Source organism: Crocuta crocuta, unplaced genomic scaffold, assembly GCF_008692635.1.
Source record: "Crocuta crocuta isolate KB4526 unplaced genomic scaffold, BGI_CrCroc_1.0 scaffold407, whole genome shotgun sequence".
Classification (NCBI taxonomy): Eukaryota; Metazoa; Chordata; class Mammalia; order Carnivora; family Hyaenidae; genus Crocuta; species Crocuta crocuta.
In genome coordinates, this window is record NW_027551557.1 from 2,074,279 (window position 1) to 2,091,868 (window position 17,590).

The following is a 17,590-nucleotide window of genomic DNA, read 5'->3' on the forward strand; positions in this document are numbered from 1 at the left end:
ATAGCTGTCTTTTATGGGAAAGGTGAGTTATGTTTCCAAAATTGTGTGTTTAAAGGAAAAAGGGTAACATGATTAAAGTGTCTAAAGTTATTTTTAGGTGCATTTGATTAAAAAGCTCCTGTAAAACTTAGTCACCAAGACAGCTGTGCTGAAAATGTTGAGAAAACGCATTCTGTCCTCTGCACAGGAAGTCATTGTGCAATGGGGAAAATATGCAATGACAAAGTACCAAGCAGTTGTGTGGTTCGAGACTCACGGTCTGACACACTAAGGTGTTTGCATAAGTGTGGACCTTAACATCCACTGGGTATGCCTGCCTTTCTTCACGCAGGAATTGCCATTTACAGATCTGTGAAAGACGAGTGAAAATTATTTATTGTCTCACATCTAAAATTACTATTGAGATTACTTAGAAAAATAATGTTTTGAAACTTCCACTATAATTATGCGTGAAATACTTAGAAGTGGTCAAAACAAATCTTAATTTATGATTTAGGGAACTTAAGCAATTTCAACACTGCCAAGAAAGGCCAGGAAACCAGACTTCATCTTTCCAGTGCTTTCAAGATGGTCCATTGTCTGAATCTGGAGCAGTTTAACTTTGAGTGATCATACTGTCACTAACTTTGAGAGCTCTTTTTGTCTGTATGGAAAGATTTCCAAGAAACAACTAGTCCCAATGACATCTGTTCCCTCCCTTTCTTGCTTCCACTGTGTCTCTGGGGCAGAACTCTGCATTAGACTAAAACATTAGCTTTACTGTAATGATCCCCAGATTATTATTCTGTCATTTTATTAAGTTGTCAGGTCCTGGCATATAACTGGCAGATCACATGGAGACCACACCATAGAGAGATGCCTTTCATGATGGTTTCAAGGCAGATCAAGCCTGCACTTGACCTCAATCAACCTCCCTCAGTATAACAACCGTGGTGTTGAGACACACACGTGAGCCTCTGACTTCTGGCTGTCATGTTTTAATGTCATCAGGCACATTTAGAATTTGAGAAGAAGAAATCTCATGCTCTCAAGAAAGCTTCCTGATAGGTTAAATTCTGGTGCAAGATACTAGCAATCATACCACTTGATGTTGGTCTTTAATGTAGTCAAAGGCTAATTTTTTACGAGCTGTTTTTGATTGATGAAGTTTGTCTTACTGCAAAGTGCTTTCAACACTGAATCTACCATTTCTTGGAAAATTTTTAGATATAAAATTTTGATATATCTATGCATATGTATGTATACATTTTATATATTTTTGTGTATCTATGCATATATATAAAGAAGGTCCATAATATTTTAATACATGTGTACATATATACATATATGTGTATGTGTGTATGTCTATGCTTATGTACTATGTGTGAGTAGTGAATGCAGAATGAGTATGTCCACTGAATTTTGATTGTCAGAAAGAATATCCAAAACCTAAAATGGAGCTGAAATAGGTTGAAAATAAAGGAGAGAATTGATTTATTTTTACTACAATGAAGCAAAAAGGTACTCTCTTCCAAATGTTTAATGATACAATTTGGACAAAGTTTTAGTGAACTGTCCTTTCTTCTTATTCCTCTTTATTTTTGTTATTGGATTAAGACAAATAACTGGATCAAACTCTAAGGGAAACAGATCTTGATTAAAGCCCCATCTTGATCATGCACCAGCCCTGGACTTTGGTAAAGGGGGTCCTTGTCCTCCACTGCCAAATGAGGGGAATGATAAACAATAATTACATCATAGGTCTATTGTGAGGATTAATGATGGGGATGTAAAGTCCAGTATCTGGTGCATAAAAGGCACTCACTTCAGACAAAAAAAAAAAGTTTCATAAGGCAAACCTCGTGCTTTCCTGGATTTAGGTAAAATTGAGAATAATGGGGATATTTTCCTCATAGGTATGCTGAAATGTATATCTACTCGGTCACCTAGTACAATACATAAATATATATATATATGTATATATATATACATATATATATATATATAAAGCTTTCAAAAATACATCTTTTGGGTCCAGAGCAAAGGAAATGACAATTTTTCTTGCTGAATGGTCTTTCACTCAATGTCAAAGTCGATCACTTAATCTCGGAAAATCCAGAAAATTCAACAGTGAAAACTCTCACCTATACCCTGATTCAGTTCTTCGGGGTCTGTATGGCTCTTTGTGTTACTCTGCAATCTCTTCCACCTGCATCTTAATAGGTGGTCAAGTCCTAGCTGAGTCCCAAAACTTCACTTTGGAATGTTCTGGCCTTTTAGGCTCAAAAAGAAAATGTTTAGATTTAATGGCATTGCGGCCTACTAAATCCTGTGTGGTATCCTCTAATTGCATCCAAGGGCAAGAATTTCTTTTAAAATATTTTTTTTTTGACAGTTTACTGAGAATTTGCTAATATGCTGAGCATTCCTAGAACGCCTTAGGTGGTTTAAATTTTTCTCTATTTAAGGTCCTGGCACTCCCTCATGTGGCACTTGTGAATATAACAGTCAGAAGCAAAGGGATGAATTAGTACTCAGTCTCCTCCTTCCTCTTGATTTCTCATGTTTAAATGAAGCAAAAGAGCTAATACAGTTCCATGGAGGCTGAAATGAAATTTCATTACAACCACTGTGCATAAAACCAGAGAGATTTCTATGATCTAAAAGCCTCTGTGGTATAGTAAGCATTTTATTAATTTGTTCTGTGAGAAGTCAGAGATGTTTTACTTCTCTTGCAAGATGGAAATTTCACCTAATGATACTACCTGTTTATAGTACACTAGCATTTATGTTTATCATTGATATTTCCTTTACTACTTTAAATTTTTGTAGAAATGATTCTGTAATAATCCCTGAAGCTCATAAGAAGAATAAAATGTAAATCAAAAACCAATCTAATAGGGCTTCAAATGGATGCACCGTTTATAAGTAAAGGTGTTTATGTGGTTCCTTAAATATTATAACAACTGTCAATTATTAAAATGTTAACTAAATCACCTACTGCAATAAATCCCTTATTCATAACACAAACCATGGCAAACTACTCTCTACTCAATGTTTCTCAGTTAGTTTCATTCCATCTTAAAAGACTTGTAGGAGCTTTAATTTTTGTTTTAAATTCAAGCCCCTTTATATATGCTCCTGAGTTTTGCTCAAGGCTCATGTTTTCTAATGAGTTTCATATTCGGTGGCTTATTCCATCCTCTCAAAACTAAAGGGATAAAACTATATAAACATAGAATATTTGCAGTTAATATTCTAAGACTATAAAATAGAGTTTGCCTTAGGCTTCTTACTGTAGTTAATGATACTTGGAAATATCAGTCATTGACCAGGATCTTATAAACAGCATTGTAAAAGTGATTAATAACCTTGAACAAGGTATTTAATGTCTGCAAGCCTCAGTTTCCACTATCACAGGAATTGGAAAAAGATCCTTAGTTTTGGGACTCCTTGTGGCTCAGTTGGTTAAGCATCTGACTCTTGATTTCAGCTCAGGTCATGATCTCTCTGTGAGTAAGTTTGAGCCTCAAATCGGGCTCTGTGCTTACGGTGCAGAGCCTGCTTGGGATTCTCTTTCCCTGTCTCTTGGCCCCTCCCTTGCTCACTTCTTTATTTCTCTCTCTCAGAATAAATAAATAAACACTAAAAAAAAACAACAACCCAAGATCTTTAGAGGTTTGGACTCATGTTTCAAAATGGGTAAGACGTAGGTGAATTAATAAATGCAAATTGCCTGGCATACATCAATTGCCAAATAAATGTTGGCTATCATCATTTTTTACAACAGTTAATTTGTGTGGCATTTATTAAACATCTATTTGTGTTTTCAGCAAGATCTGTAAATAAATATGTCTGCTTGCTTTCCTCTATTCCAAGAATCAGCTACGAGAAATGAAAAGCAAACACATATACATGATCACTCCACTGTCTACACTCTCCAGAGCTGGCACAGGAGGAAGGCGGTAGAGGAAAATGTTGGGATTTCAGAAGGGCAGTCCTCTACCTTGAATAGTTTCTCTAGTCCATGAAACGTTAAATGGTGACAGAACCATTCATTTTTATCCTGGAAAAAAAAAATGGTAAAGATCATCTTCCTGTTAGGAATTTTCTGCTTTGGGTTTTTGAATTTTCTCATTGTAGAGATTTTATCTTCATGCTTGCCTTCACAGCAGAACTCTTTATTTAAAAAAAAAAAAACTGTCTTCTCGAACCCTAACATGCAACACAAGTAGCTCCACACTCAGTGACACACCTCACTTCCCCAAGACTCTTGGGAACAATCCCAACCTCCTTGGGATATGGTAAGCAAACCACAGATCTTGCTTAAGCAGCTGACTTTATCAGTGAGGAAACGTAATCCTCCTAGAGAGTGAAAATGACCTGCCACAGAAATGAAACTATTTAGTGGTGAATTTCCACATAAATCAGATGTCCCAGACTGACAGCCCAGGGGACAGTTGTAACCCGCAAAAGTATTTGCTTTGGCCCACACATTATTGCCCCAAACAGCGTTTTAGAGAATTTTTGATTTACTCACCAACATTTAAAACCAGGAGATTAAACATAAAAATCAAGGTTTCTGGCTTCTCTTAAAATTTTTGAAGATTTGGCAACCCCACATCTTTAATCTCTTGGGGCAGCAGTTTTTTAGCACTAAAATGTGTCTGCCCCTCTCTATGGAACCTACAGTCTCAGGTTTGCTACAGTCTCCACCATTGAACCTCCATTGTTGTTTTCCTAACTCCATCCCTTTTCGGGTATTTATGCTACCAATTAGACCCTTAAAGTCATTTCTGAGGTCCCTGCATGAAGCTTAAAATAAAAATATCTTAGCAAAGTAAAAAGAGTGACTTTCACTCCCACGAAAGTGTAAACCAAGTATACTTTTCTTTTTTTAAGTTAAAAAAAATTGTTTAATGTTTTATTTATTTTTGAGAGAGCAATAGAGACAGCATGAGCAGGAGAAGGTCAGAGAGAGAGGGAGATACAGAATCTGAAACAGGGTTCAGGCTCTGAGCTGGCTGTCAGCACAGAGCCTGACACAGGGCTGGAACCCACAAACCATGAGATCATGACCTGAGCCAAAGTCAGATGCTTAACTGACTGAGCCACCCAGGCTCCCCTCTGTTTTTATGTTTTTTTTTTAAAATTTATTTATTTTGAGAGAGAGAGCAAGCAAGGGAGGGGCAGAGAGAGAGGGAGACAGAATCCCAAGCAGCTTCCATGCTGTCAGAGCAGAGCCCAACGTGGGGCTCAAACTCATAAACCCTGAGATCATGACCTGAGCCAAAATCAGGAGTTGGACACTTAACTGACTGAGCCACCTAGGCACTCCAGGAGTATACTTTTCTGAAAGTGAGTTTTTAATACGTAGAACACATTTTAAGGACTCTGAGGGGCAAATAAAAAGTATACCCCATTTGGGGAAGCTTTTCCTAGCATTATTCTCATGTAATTTTCAAAGGACCCTTAGAAGTAAGAGCTCTTATTCAACTAAGGTTGCCAGATACAGCAAATAAACATATAGGACAACTCAGTTACAAATTATTTGTTTTTTATCTGAAATTCAAATGCAACTGGCTCCATACATTTTATTTGGCAACCTTATATTCACTACCATTTTGAGAGAGAAGAAAGAGTAGCTCCATTGGTCACCTTACAACCACAAAGCTGTGTAAGAAAATAGAACTCTGTTCTCAGGCCTAGTTCATGAAAGGATGTGTTCTGCAGTGGTGAAAAGAAAGCCCAAAAGACCCTTGAAGCAAGGTTCTGTGAAGTCTGGAGAGCCCATCGAGAAGGCAAGATTGTGGTACTATGGCAGCTTCGAGAACTTTCTGGATGTCCGTTCTAATTACTCAAGCCTGATCATTCCCTGGGGATTTGAATGGCCCTCACCTTGATTTGCACTCTTCCAGAAGCCAACAATAAGGCAAAGATATGAGTGCAAGTCTTTTATTTGGGAATAATCACAAAGTGAGTTGAAGAAGTAGGAAAGTGAAAGAGAGATGGGAAGGCAGTCAAGGAAGGGTGTGTTAATGGGCAGGTAACTCCCAACCCACCCATCCATCAGCTCCTGTTGCCAGAGAAAATACAGATGAAAGTTGCAAGTTCTGATAGAAATGATAACAAGGGGATACATCCTGAGCATTGGCAGCGTCTGCTCCAGGTACACATACTTTCTTTCCTTCCAAGTAACTATCCATCTCACAACCCAAACATATCATCCAAGGAGTTCTCTTAGTTATGGTTGATCACTATCATCTTTTAGGGTTAATTTAAGGATATATTTTTACTTTTAATTTTTAAGCTTTTTTTAAAGTCTATTTATTTATTTCTGAGAGAGAGCATAAGCAGGTGAGGGGCAGAGAGAGAAGGAGACACAGAATCTGAAATAGGCTCCAGGCTCTGAGGTGTCTGCACAGAGCCCTACACGGGGCTCGAACTCACCAACCATGAGATCATGACCTCAGCTGTAGTTTGACACTTAACTGACGGAGCCACCCAGTTACCCCCAAGGTTAATTTAAATATTAAATAAACCATCAATCTATAGATGATAATTGGGCCATAGAAGAAAACCTGAGGAATGTTGAAATCCTGAGATTTCCACTACAAATCTAGATATAAACTGTGATACCACTGCCCTCTCAGGAACCTGATCCAGGGTCTTAGATTCTCGAGGGCATTGTGTGTAACATGTCATTGTTAGTTCTTTTGTGTCCTCAGTGTCACCCCATCCTCTTCATTCTTACTGTCCCACCCTGTTCCGATGTCTGTCATGTATCTCACCCTCCTGGGAGGGCCCGCTTTGTGCCTAAAGCGATAAATTAGTTACTTTTAGGGGACTGTATTTGACAGATAAATAAGCTTCTTCTCATGACATTTTATGAGATTTTTTTGGAAATTAAAAGCAGCACAAGGTGGTTAGGAACCATGACTCTGGAGCTAGATTGTCTAGGTCTGAATCCTGTTTCTATCATTTATGAGTTGTGTGATTCTGAGCAAGTTATTCATCTGCTGGGTGCCTCAGTTTCCCATGTGTAAAATGGGCTTAATATAGTACCATTTCTTCGGGCTGCTCCGAGGATGGATTCTTTAATACTTGTTCATCTGTTTCTAAAATTCACATATGAGCAAAATAATATATTTATCATTCTCTGACTTATTTTGCTTAGCACAATACACTCTAGTTGCATCCATGTTGGTGCAAATGGCAAGATTTCATTCTTTTTGATCACCAAGAGTATATTCCATTGTATAAATGCACCACATCTTCTTTATCCATTCATCAGTCAATGAGGTTCGGCCCTTTCCATAATTTGGCTATTGCTGATAGTGCTGCTATAAACCTGTAACGTATTTAGAGTAGTGCCTGGAACATGGTAATTGTATTGTGTTTGATAAATTAATCTAAAGGAATTCCCAACAGGTATTTAATAATACTTCATGGTTAGTGCTGGGAGGAAATAATGTTGCTCAAAATCTTCCCATCTAGGCCATCAAATTATAGTTTGTAACTAAGCTTTCTTCTCATTTTTCTTTTCACCCCACCCCCACCACAAATAAGGAGAACTGATCTTGGAACCATCAGAAGGAAGGTGGAGAGTAATCCCATTATTTATTAGTAAAGAAACCTGCTTTCTCTGGAACTCTACCTCTTCACCCACAGAATGAACACAGTGGTATCTGTCAAATATCATATATTTTATATGTACATATACACACACACACAATTTGCAATCTCCAGGTGTTATTGTTGTTGTTTTAACCAAGTGAGCTGTGCTTATTGCCTTCTTTTACTTCCTGTCCTTAATTTTTATTCTCTTCATGGTCCCTCCTCCATCTTTCACTTAGTTTTCATTGTTCCCGTCTTATAAAACAGTTCAAAGGAAATTTTATAAGTATGGACCCAAAATAAGAAGAATATTAAGTCAAGAGTAATCCCATCAGTCATAAAGAAATACGTGTAAAATGTAGTATGCATTCTTTGTCTTAAAAAGCAAATGTATTTTAGGGTCTGACTATTGTTTGTAACTGCTTTTTAAAAAATATGCCACAACATTTTTCCATCCCACCACATTCTTTCTCTCATATGATTAAAAAAATTTATTCTGTTTTTTAATGTGCCCTATTTTCTTTACAACCAGTCTCCAATTATGGGGACATTTGGGTTTGTTTGTTTTTTTCTAACTTTTCTCCTATTAAAAATATCAAGGCAGGAGAATACATGCAGAGATATCATTCTTCAAAGTCATAATTATTTCCTTGGAATTCCTAGAAGAGGACTTACAGCATCACATGGGATTTAAACTTTTAAACTTTGATAAACAATTATCAAACAACTTTCTAGAAATATGATTCTATCTTATACTCTTTTTATATTTGAAAATGCACATTTTCCTTCCAACCTCATCACACTGTAAAACCTGAGAATGATAATTTGATATTCAGAAAATAAAACAGTTATAATTTTAAATATTTGATAATTAAGGAAATTATATAGTTTTCATATGTTTATTGACCATTTTCATGTGTCCATTTATGAATCTCCTATATGTCTTTTTCCACGTACATCTTTTCGTCTATTTTGGGTTAGATATTATTTCATTCAAGTATAGGGGCTCTTCACACAGAAAGGTCATTAATGCTTTGCAGCCTCATAATTTCAATTTATTTTGTTTGCCACTTGTTTTATCATTTTTTGTAGAACTTTGACAGCATAGAAGTTTCTGGGGTTTTTTTGTGTGTGTGTGTGTGTGTGTTGATTTATTGGCTTTTGTTTTAATGGTTGTTGTCTAAGACAGACTTGGAAAGTCTTTTTATCCCAACTGTAAATAGACAGATATCAGTTTCCTTCTCCTCCCCTCCCCCTTCTCCCTGCCCATATTTCAGGATTATCATAGACAAAGGACTGGGTCTTAAGGCCACTTCTCTGTGTGTGGTCCTAGAATTAAAAAAAAGTTCTAGACTCTAACCTAACTCTGTCCAACACAATCTCACTGTGTCATGCTGATGTCCCTGGCAGAATTCTATGGTAGACATTTCAAGGAGGGAAGTAAATCCATAGATCTGTAATACTTAGAACTAAAATGCTTTAAAATAGTATTTAGTTCTTGTTCTTTGGGCCTGAATTCCCTGCCCTGCTTAGTATCAAAAGATGTCAGATAGGAGTTTTATAGGAGTTTCTGAAGCAGGGTGGGGAGATTTACCACTGTGCATACGTTTTCAAATATTTATGATCTCTAGCAGACGGAAAGTTAATAAATTAGCCCTAATAAGGAATTTCTTTACATCATATTTGAATTTCTCATCTCTCTATCCTAAGGCAGTTAGAAATGCTCTATTGGGAAACCTAACCCATTCATAAAGCAGAATCATGGTCCAAAACCATGGCAGAAAATGCAACCAACCAGGTCACTGCATTTGCTGTTTCCCTGTGAGAAGCACATGGTTTGGGGAAGCCAGAAGGGCTTTGAAATAAGGTAGCCATGAGGTGGAATCTCATCTCTGCCACTACCTACCTTGGGTGAGCCAAGTCAATTTCTCAGACTTCTATTTTCTGAAATATGGATATTAATCACACAATATAACTAAAAGTTATTGAACCACTACTCTCTGTAAGGCACTATTTTAAGTGCAAACTCATTTAATCCTGACAGTAAATTGAGGAGGTGGGTACTATTTTTATCCCCATTTTACAGCAGATAAAACTAAGGTATAATGAGTAGCTTGCCCAGAGTCATACAGCTAGAAAATAGAGGTGCAGAGGTGCAAAGACAGGTATATTAATAGCAGAGTCAATGAGTTTAATTTTTCTAAGTGTAAAAATATCCAGGAAGTATTTGCTTGATGCATACAGAGAAAAGAGTCACTAAATGTCAGTGTTCTTCTATCCTTTGAGTGAGGACTTTCTTCCTACCTCGCACAGTTGCAAGCTCCCCATCCACATGAGCCATGCACTGCATGGCAGTAGCCCCAACGCATATCGGCATGCTGACCCTCTGTCCCAAAACAGAAGTCGACAGATCTATTTCAGCAACATTCCGGAGCATCCGTGGATATAGCTTCCATCTAGAATTTTTAAAAAAGAGTTTTAGATTGTAAAATCGTAACCAAGCCTTTGACATTATATTTTAGTTTTTAAAAATATATTCTTGTATTTTTCCCACCTGGCAAATTACAAAATTGAAGGAGAAGGGCAATTTTAATGCTCGTTAAAGTGACAAGTTAGCAATAAGATAATAATGAATTTTACAAGCTACCATTCTTAGTGAGGTGTAGTTAACATATGGTAGGATTCACCCATGCGAGTGTCCAGTTTTGCAATTTTTGTCAAATGCATGCAGTCGTATAATTGCCAAGACAATCAAGAACAGTTCACCATCTTGAAAAATGTCCCATTTCCCTTTGCAGTGAAACTTTCTCTCCCACCAACCCTCTAACAACCACTGATATTTTTTCTGTCCATATGGTTTTACTTTGCAAGAACATATAAATGGAATCATAAAGTATGAAGCCTCTTGAGTAGACTTCTTTCACTTAGCATAGTGCATTTGAAATTCATCCATGTTGCCACGTGCGTCTATAATTTGTCCTTTTGGTTGATGAATAGTATTCTGCTGTACGGAAGCACCACAATTTGTTTGCCCATTCCCAGCTAAGAGACATCTGGAACATTTCCAGTTTGAAGCAATTGTAAATAAAGCCGCTATAAAAATTCATGTAAACGTTTTTATGTGAACATAGCTTTCATCTCACTTCCTCCAAGTCATTTTGAAGATGGTATACAAAAACATGGAAGTTAGGTTGTAAGTTAAGAAAAGGGGCCCCTGGGTGACTCAGTTGGTTAAGTGTCCGACTCTTGATTTTGGCTCAGGTCATGATCCCAAGGTTATGGGATCCAGCCCCCAAGTCAGGCTCCTCACTGAGAATGAAGCCTGCTTAGGGTTCTCTCTCTCTCTCTCTCTCTCTCTCTCTCAATCTCTGTTTCGCCTTTTGCCCCTCTTTCCAACTTGTGCACTCACTCTTAAAAGAAAAATTAAAAATTAAAAAAAGAAGATATATTATTTCTTTGTCCTTTCTTTTAACATAACAGACAGTAAGTTCAAGTAATTACTTTTAAAATTATGTGGTGGAGCACCTAGATGGCTCAGTCAGTTAAGCGTCTGACGTTGGCTCAGGTCATGATCTCATGATTCATGAGTTCAAGCCTTACATTGAGCTCTGTGCTGACAGCTCAGAGCCTGGAGTCTGCTTTTGTGTCTCCCTCTCTCTCTGTCCATCCCCCACTCACTCTCTCTTGCCCTCTCTCTCTCAAAAATAAGTAAACATTTAAAAATCTTAAAAAATAAAATTATAATGTGGTTTCTTCAAAATTCTTAAATGGAAGTCAGTATCCACTAAAGTATGGTGATTAGGGAAGATAATTCTTTTTACTTTAATTGTGCTTTTTTTTCTAAAAGGTTATTTGGCAGAAACTGGACTTTGGGCTGGAAGAATTTTTGACTCCTGAACATGATCTTAAATGATCCTACAATTCTTTTGTGTTGTAATAAATATACCAGTAAACCAAGGATCAAAAACTTTACTAGTAAAATTTACAGAAGAACAAGTTCTCTTTCCTCTTGGCGAAATTTGTATGTCCTATTTGTTCAGGATTATTAGAACTCATTAGAACCGAAGAAAATACAGCTGTCTTTCTAATGAGCACTAAGAAACAAACAATCATGTAACACATACATACATACCTAACCAGCACTTACCTTTCATTACCTATATTTAACTCTGCTTCCAGAGAGATCAAGATTTTTAGTTAATATAGTGAAGTGTGATTTAGAAATGTAGTAACCAAAATAAATCGAACCTCCAAGGTCTTAACTGAAGCCTACTTCCTGTAGTGGAAGAAGAAATTCTGCCTTCATATTGCTTTGGGTCTGTAATCTAACCCTTACTCTCAGAATAAAGTAAAAACATCCAGCCCTTGAAAAGCATAATAAAGAAGTTTTACTGTGCGATTTCTCTGTAATGCCTTTGAACATCATAATTGTCATTATTTTCTGTCACACCACATGCTTTGCTGCTGAAAGTCTTTTCTTTTGGACTGACCCTCACAGCATGCTTCTTTGATCTCCATTTTGAAGGGGGAAAGGCAGAAGCCTTGAAGAGAGTTTTTATTACCAATCATCTCTAAGTGTATTATGAGAATGAGAGAAAACGATTTTAATAGCAGCCGTTGGCATGCTGGCCTTGGAAGGCATTAATATTTACTTAGAGCTGAAGAAACAATGAAAGCTTTTATGAAGAGCACACACAGAGTTGTTGGGCATCGTGTGTGTGTGTGTGCGTGTGTGCGTGCGTGTGTGTGTGTGTCAGAAAGGGCATTGTTAAATGTTCAATTCCTACTAGAAGGCAAGGCTCAATCCTTCTATCTCCAGACGGTAGCTTTATCCTTGTCCACGTGGTGGCGCAGTCCCTTTAATAACTGTGTTCTTGCTTCCCCATACACACTATTTTCTGTTCTGATGGTGACATTACGGAGACTCACCAACCAGTGCATAAAATGTAAGTTTCAGTCAAAATTAGATAAGCTCAGTGGAGTGGAAAGTGTATGTTCTCAAAAAGTTTTCTATATTTTGATGTTTTCAACTAACCTTGTCAGGTAGTTCTAATAGCTTTCCAAGTCCCAACTGACCCCAGGTGGGATAGAAATGGGATAGAAGTGATTTTTTCCATAGTCTTACGTAAAATACTAGCTGACTGGAACCTTGAACTGTGTTCTTATGAGACCTCCACTTTGGAAAAAGGATAAGAAGATGAGTAAAACAATTGAACTAATTAAATAATATACCTCTTCTGAAGGATGAAAAATAAACTGAGTAAAGAAAGTAAGGAATAAAGGTGAGGTCTTTTCACAGAGCTTTTGACCCACACTTCACATCCAACAAAGCTTCACATTTAATTTACAAAAAAAAAAAAAAAATCTGGTGATGTACACACTCCCCAAGATGGGATACTGTATTTGAAGGAAGACACTTATCATCCAGCTGTAAAGCCATGTGCTGTCACTGGATCTCATCAATTGAACACAGCAAATGAATGTTTTATAAGTCCTGTAAGATGATCATATTGCACTCCAATTTCTGTACATTAACTTTTTACTGTAAACTATTTAAAACAAATAAAATGCGTGTAAATACATATACAAAACAGCACAATTTTTGTAATCTTATTTTTAAATATTTTTAAATTTATTTTTTAGAGAGGGAGAGCAGGAGGGGGGCAGAGAGAGGATCCCAAGCAGGCTCCACACTGTCAGTGCAAAGCCCAGTTTGGGGCTCAAACTCACAAACCATGAGATCATGACCCATGCTGAAATCAAGAGTCAGACACTTAACCTGTTGAGTCACCCTGGTGACCCTGTAATCTTATTTTTTACCCTTCATTCTTAATATTGTGAGATCTTTAAAACATTTAACTGGATCACTATCAACCTGTGAGGCATTGCAGTAAAGGAATAATGATGTCACTATATCATCTGTTATTTAAAAGAAAATCACCCCATTTTCAGTGTCAATATGTGACACAACAGAAAAGAAAGGAGCTTCATTTTCTAAGTACACCAAGACTTCTAGACACCCAAATTGTAGAAGTGAGTTTCCACCAGTGATAATTTCACCAGAAGCCACAAAGTGCAGATCATGCTTGAGGAGGATACACTGAGTTAATGTGTAAGAGAAATGACATACTGGTTTTCTATTTTTGTTACTTTTTAAGTTAACTCCAATCAGGTCAGGCCATGTGAAATGTTGCAAGCTGACACTCGCTGGTTTTCAGAGTGTCTGCAAAAGGAAACTCTTCTTCAGTATGGTTCCATCTATTTGACGTTATGAGTCATTTTGTATTTTTTTAAATTTTATTTTATTATTTTATTAATTTTTAACCACAATAACATTAGAGTCGCAAGTCTTACCCCAGAAATGTTTACAAGCAACTGCTAGGTCACATAAGTGAGCCATGTCCCCAAAACTCCAAAATGTGGTTGTCAGAGCTGAGTGCAGAGAGATAAGAGCTGTCACTGTGAATGACCTTTGTTATGCACATGGGAGGGGATGTGTACACATTTCATGCCCTGACATTGTATCACAACAGGTTATCCAAGGCTTGGTTTTTTTCCAGTCTTCATTTGAATCAGAATGAGAGTGTTCAGATTGATCTCCTTCATCCCATCAACCCAAAGCCACCACAACTGTGGCAGAAAATCTATTCTCAGTTCCACATGATCAGCTCAATGATACAAGGTAAAGAATGAAGGGTCAGCCAGAAAGTTACACAACAAAAGAAGAATTGAGGTGTTAGATAGGCAATGGCCCCTAACATTTGTTGCAGTATAAAAACTCCTCAAGCGGTTGATCATAAAATAGCATCCGCCAACCTCCAGGGAAAGTGGATTAATCCACGTGTTTCCCCTTTTAAGCTGAACAAAAGGGAAAGATCAAGGTTCACAGAAAGGATGGCATTACACACTCTTTCTTGTTATCTGTGCTTTGTCCTAAAGTTACTGAGTACTTGCACAGGCTGGGAATACTTACTGGAGTACAATGTAACCCACACAAGCATGAGGCACTCCTCTAGTCCACACTTGGAAATCAAGTTTCCATGTCTGACAAAGCTCCTAGAATTTCTAGGGTTGCAGAGGTGTCTGTATGTGCTGCACCTCTTTGCTCCCTCTTTAAGGCCTCTACTAGGCCAGTTGTTTCGGGTACATTTACATCAGTTCAACCCACCAGCATTATTGAGGTCAAAGTTAAATGTGCATCCATTGGAATGTAAGCTCTTGTGAAGAGAAACTTTGTCTGGTTCACTGCTCTAACCTCAGTGTACAGTATAATTCTAGCCCATAGAGATTGCTAATAAGTGTGAGTCCATTAATTGAGCAGCATGAGTAGAATGGGGTTAAAGGGTGTTTCAAGAAATAGATGGTCACCTGAGCATTATGACATAAAAATGCAAGGAGACACCAACTCCATATGCCTGTCAAGAGCCTGAAATTTCCTTGGTTAAAATAACCTATTTGGGTTAAAGTGCTGTTTTCAGAAGACTACGAGGAGGTAAGCTGTTTAACCTGGTGAATAGAGGCTGCTATGGGCCCAGGAAGGGACATCTTCCAGGAACAAAAAACTTTAAAGAGGCCCAGAAATGTTAAATGATTGAAAAAGATCATACAGAATTTTAAGCCCCTCTACTCAAAGCCAAACTTTCCCTTTCTGTGGCTCTTCTGGCATTAGTGGAGCTCATGTGGGTTCCAGGGAAGATCTGAGACAAAGTCAAGGCTTATAGAAATTTGGAGGGGAGGCCCCATTCTTCACCCTATTCTCGGGCTCCTGAGAGTATGTCGCTGCTGCTTGCCAGGGACCAGCTTGGTTAGAATCATCTCAATGTTTCCTAATTTACACATATAAAAGTGATTTTTGAGTGATTTTGTTCTAGACGGAAGAAGCCAAGCAGGAAGGTAGATTCTTTCTTCTGGATATTTTCTACCTTTTTTTCTTTAATTTATCACCATCAATGAACACCCACAATAATCACTGGCTTTACTAAAGACTATAATGTAAGATGAATGAGCCTGAGAGAGTATAATGTATCGAGACCTCTCATCACCACTCCAGCAAATAAACCATTTTGTAACTGCTGAGTGAAAAACACTCCTTTAAAGTTATATTGTTTCTTGTTTTTATTACAAACAGAAAACATAAGCCATGACACCCACCATCTTGTGCTTTGAAATATGAAAGGCAAGGGAAAACTAATTTGGGAATAGAGGCAGGTGAAGCACTTTGGACCAGGGATGAAACAACAAAGTTGAAAGATTAATGCTATATAGACAGGTTGAAATCTAAAGTGAAAGTTGAGACAACAGTAATCGAAATGAATGATAACGGAAAGCCAGCAGGACAGGAACATTTGAGGAAACAATCCGATCTGGTTCAACCAGATAAGATGGCTATCTTTCATCTAATGCTAACTGCTTCCTACATCACATGCATAGACCCTCACTGTCAAACTCAGAGAAAAATAAAAGAGTCTTCAGAATGTATCACTATTTTTCTATGTAGTTAAATTAATTATCCACATAATTTCACCTGAGGAAAATTAGGGTTGGCTTTTTCAGTCAATGGTTTGATATTTCCAGGCTTGGGATATTTTAAAACAATTTAATAGCCCAAGATTTCTCACAGCCCCAAGAATTTTCTCCTCTCTACTAAGCATCTATCTAGATGGATAATTTCACATCACCACTAAAACCTGAGGTCCTATTTTGGTAGAACGTCTTTGTGTAATTACACAAAACATGATTTAAAAATAAATAAATGTTCTTACCTGGAAAATGCTGCAACGTTATCAGCCAATGTTTCCTGATCATTTGCCCCAGATCTGTAATAGTCATATATAGACTTCTGAAGTACTGATTTAGCATGTTGTTCATAATCATTGATACAAACTAATCGGGTAAACATTTTCACAGGTTATCACAAACCCAAGATTTGGGATTATTTTTTCCTGCATAGCCTTCTACATCCTGATAATTCCACTATTGGTCAATTATTAATAGACTTTTTCCAAAGTTCAGATTTATTTCTCTGTTGCTTACATTAAGTGAGCAAATATATGCTTAGCTTTTGCAATTTCACTTACAGCTGTGCCAAAGAACAGCCACACCTAAGCCATGAGAATGTGGGGCTGGGGAGCAGCAGAATGGGATTAGTTGTTTGTCTTATCAAAAATTAAGGACCTAGAAAAGTACTTGCATGAACCCCTCTTTGCTCAGCTCTGGCTAAGGCTGCTTCTTCTACACAATGTGTGTGTTTGCTCTTTGCTTGGAACTCAGAATGGGCTGCCCACTCGTTTTTCTTCCACACTTGGACCATGAACATATCATCTGACAAAGAGCTTGTGGAATGAATGAGCCATCTGTAAAAATAGGGTCTCTACATGAAATGAAATTCAGCTGATTATAAAAATTTGGCTTTCACAAAGAACATTGAGCCCACATTTAACAGCTAATTCTTTTTAAAATATTTATTTATTTACTTATTTTGAGAGAGAATATGTACACGTGAGTGGGGGAGGGACAGAGAGAAAAAGGAGAGAGAGAATCCCAAGCAGGCTCCATGCCATGAGCACAGAGCCTGATGTGGGGCTCAATCCCATGAAACTCGAGATCACAACCTGAGCTGAAATCAAAAGCTGGATGCTTAATAGACTGAGCCACCCAGTAGCTCCTACAGCTAATTCTTCATGAGTCTTGTCTTGGTGCACCTGGGTGGTTCAGTCAGTTGAGCGTTCGACTTCAGCTCAGGTCATGATCTCACAGTTCATGGGTTCGAGCCCCGTGTTGGGATCTGTGCTGACAGCTCAGAGCCTGGAGCCAGCTTCCGATTCTGTGTGTCCCCCTCTCTCTCTGCCCCTCTCCTGCTCATGATCTGTCTCTATCTTTCAAAAATAAATAAATGTTAAAAAATAAAAAAGGATTATATTAAAAAAAAAGAGAGAGAGAGTCTTGTCTCACTCTGGGGACGATGTAGGAAGGTGCCATTCGGAGACCGTGTTGT

General features: G+C 37.7%; 1 protein-coding gene across 1 annotated transcript in view; it reads right to left on the bottom strand.

Moving 5' to 3' along the window:
- Positions 1-16,495, bottom strand: part of HAO1 (hydroxyacid oxidase 1) — a 53,789-nt gene extending 37,294 nt beyond the window's left edge. Inside the window, exons 1-2 of the mRNA XM_077749148.1 lie at positions 16,359-16,495; positions 9,901-10,052 (exon numbers count right to left, since the gene is read on the bottom strand). Of these exons, the coding sequence (XP_077605274.1) occupies positions 9,901-10,052; positions 16,359-16,495 (289 nt within the window). The remainder of the gene's footprint in view (positions 1-9,900; positions 10,053-16,358) is intronic.
- Between the last annotated feature and the right edge of the window lie 1,095 nt (positions 16,496-17,590).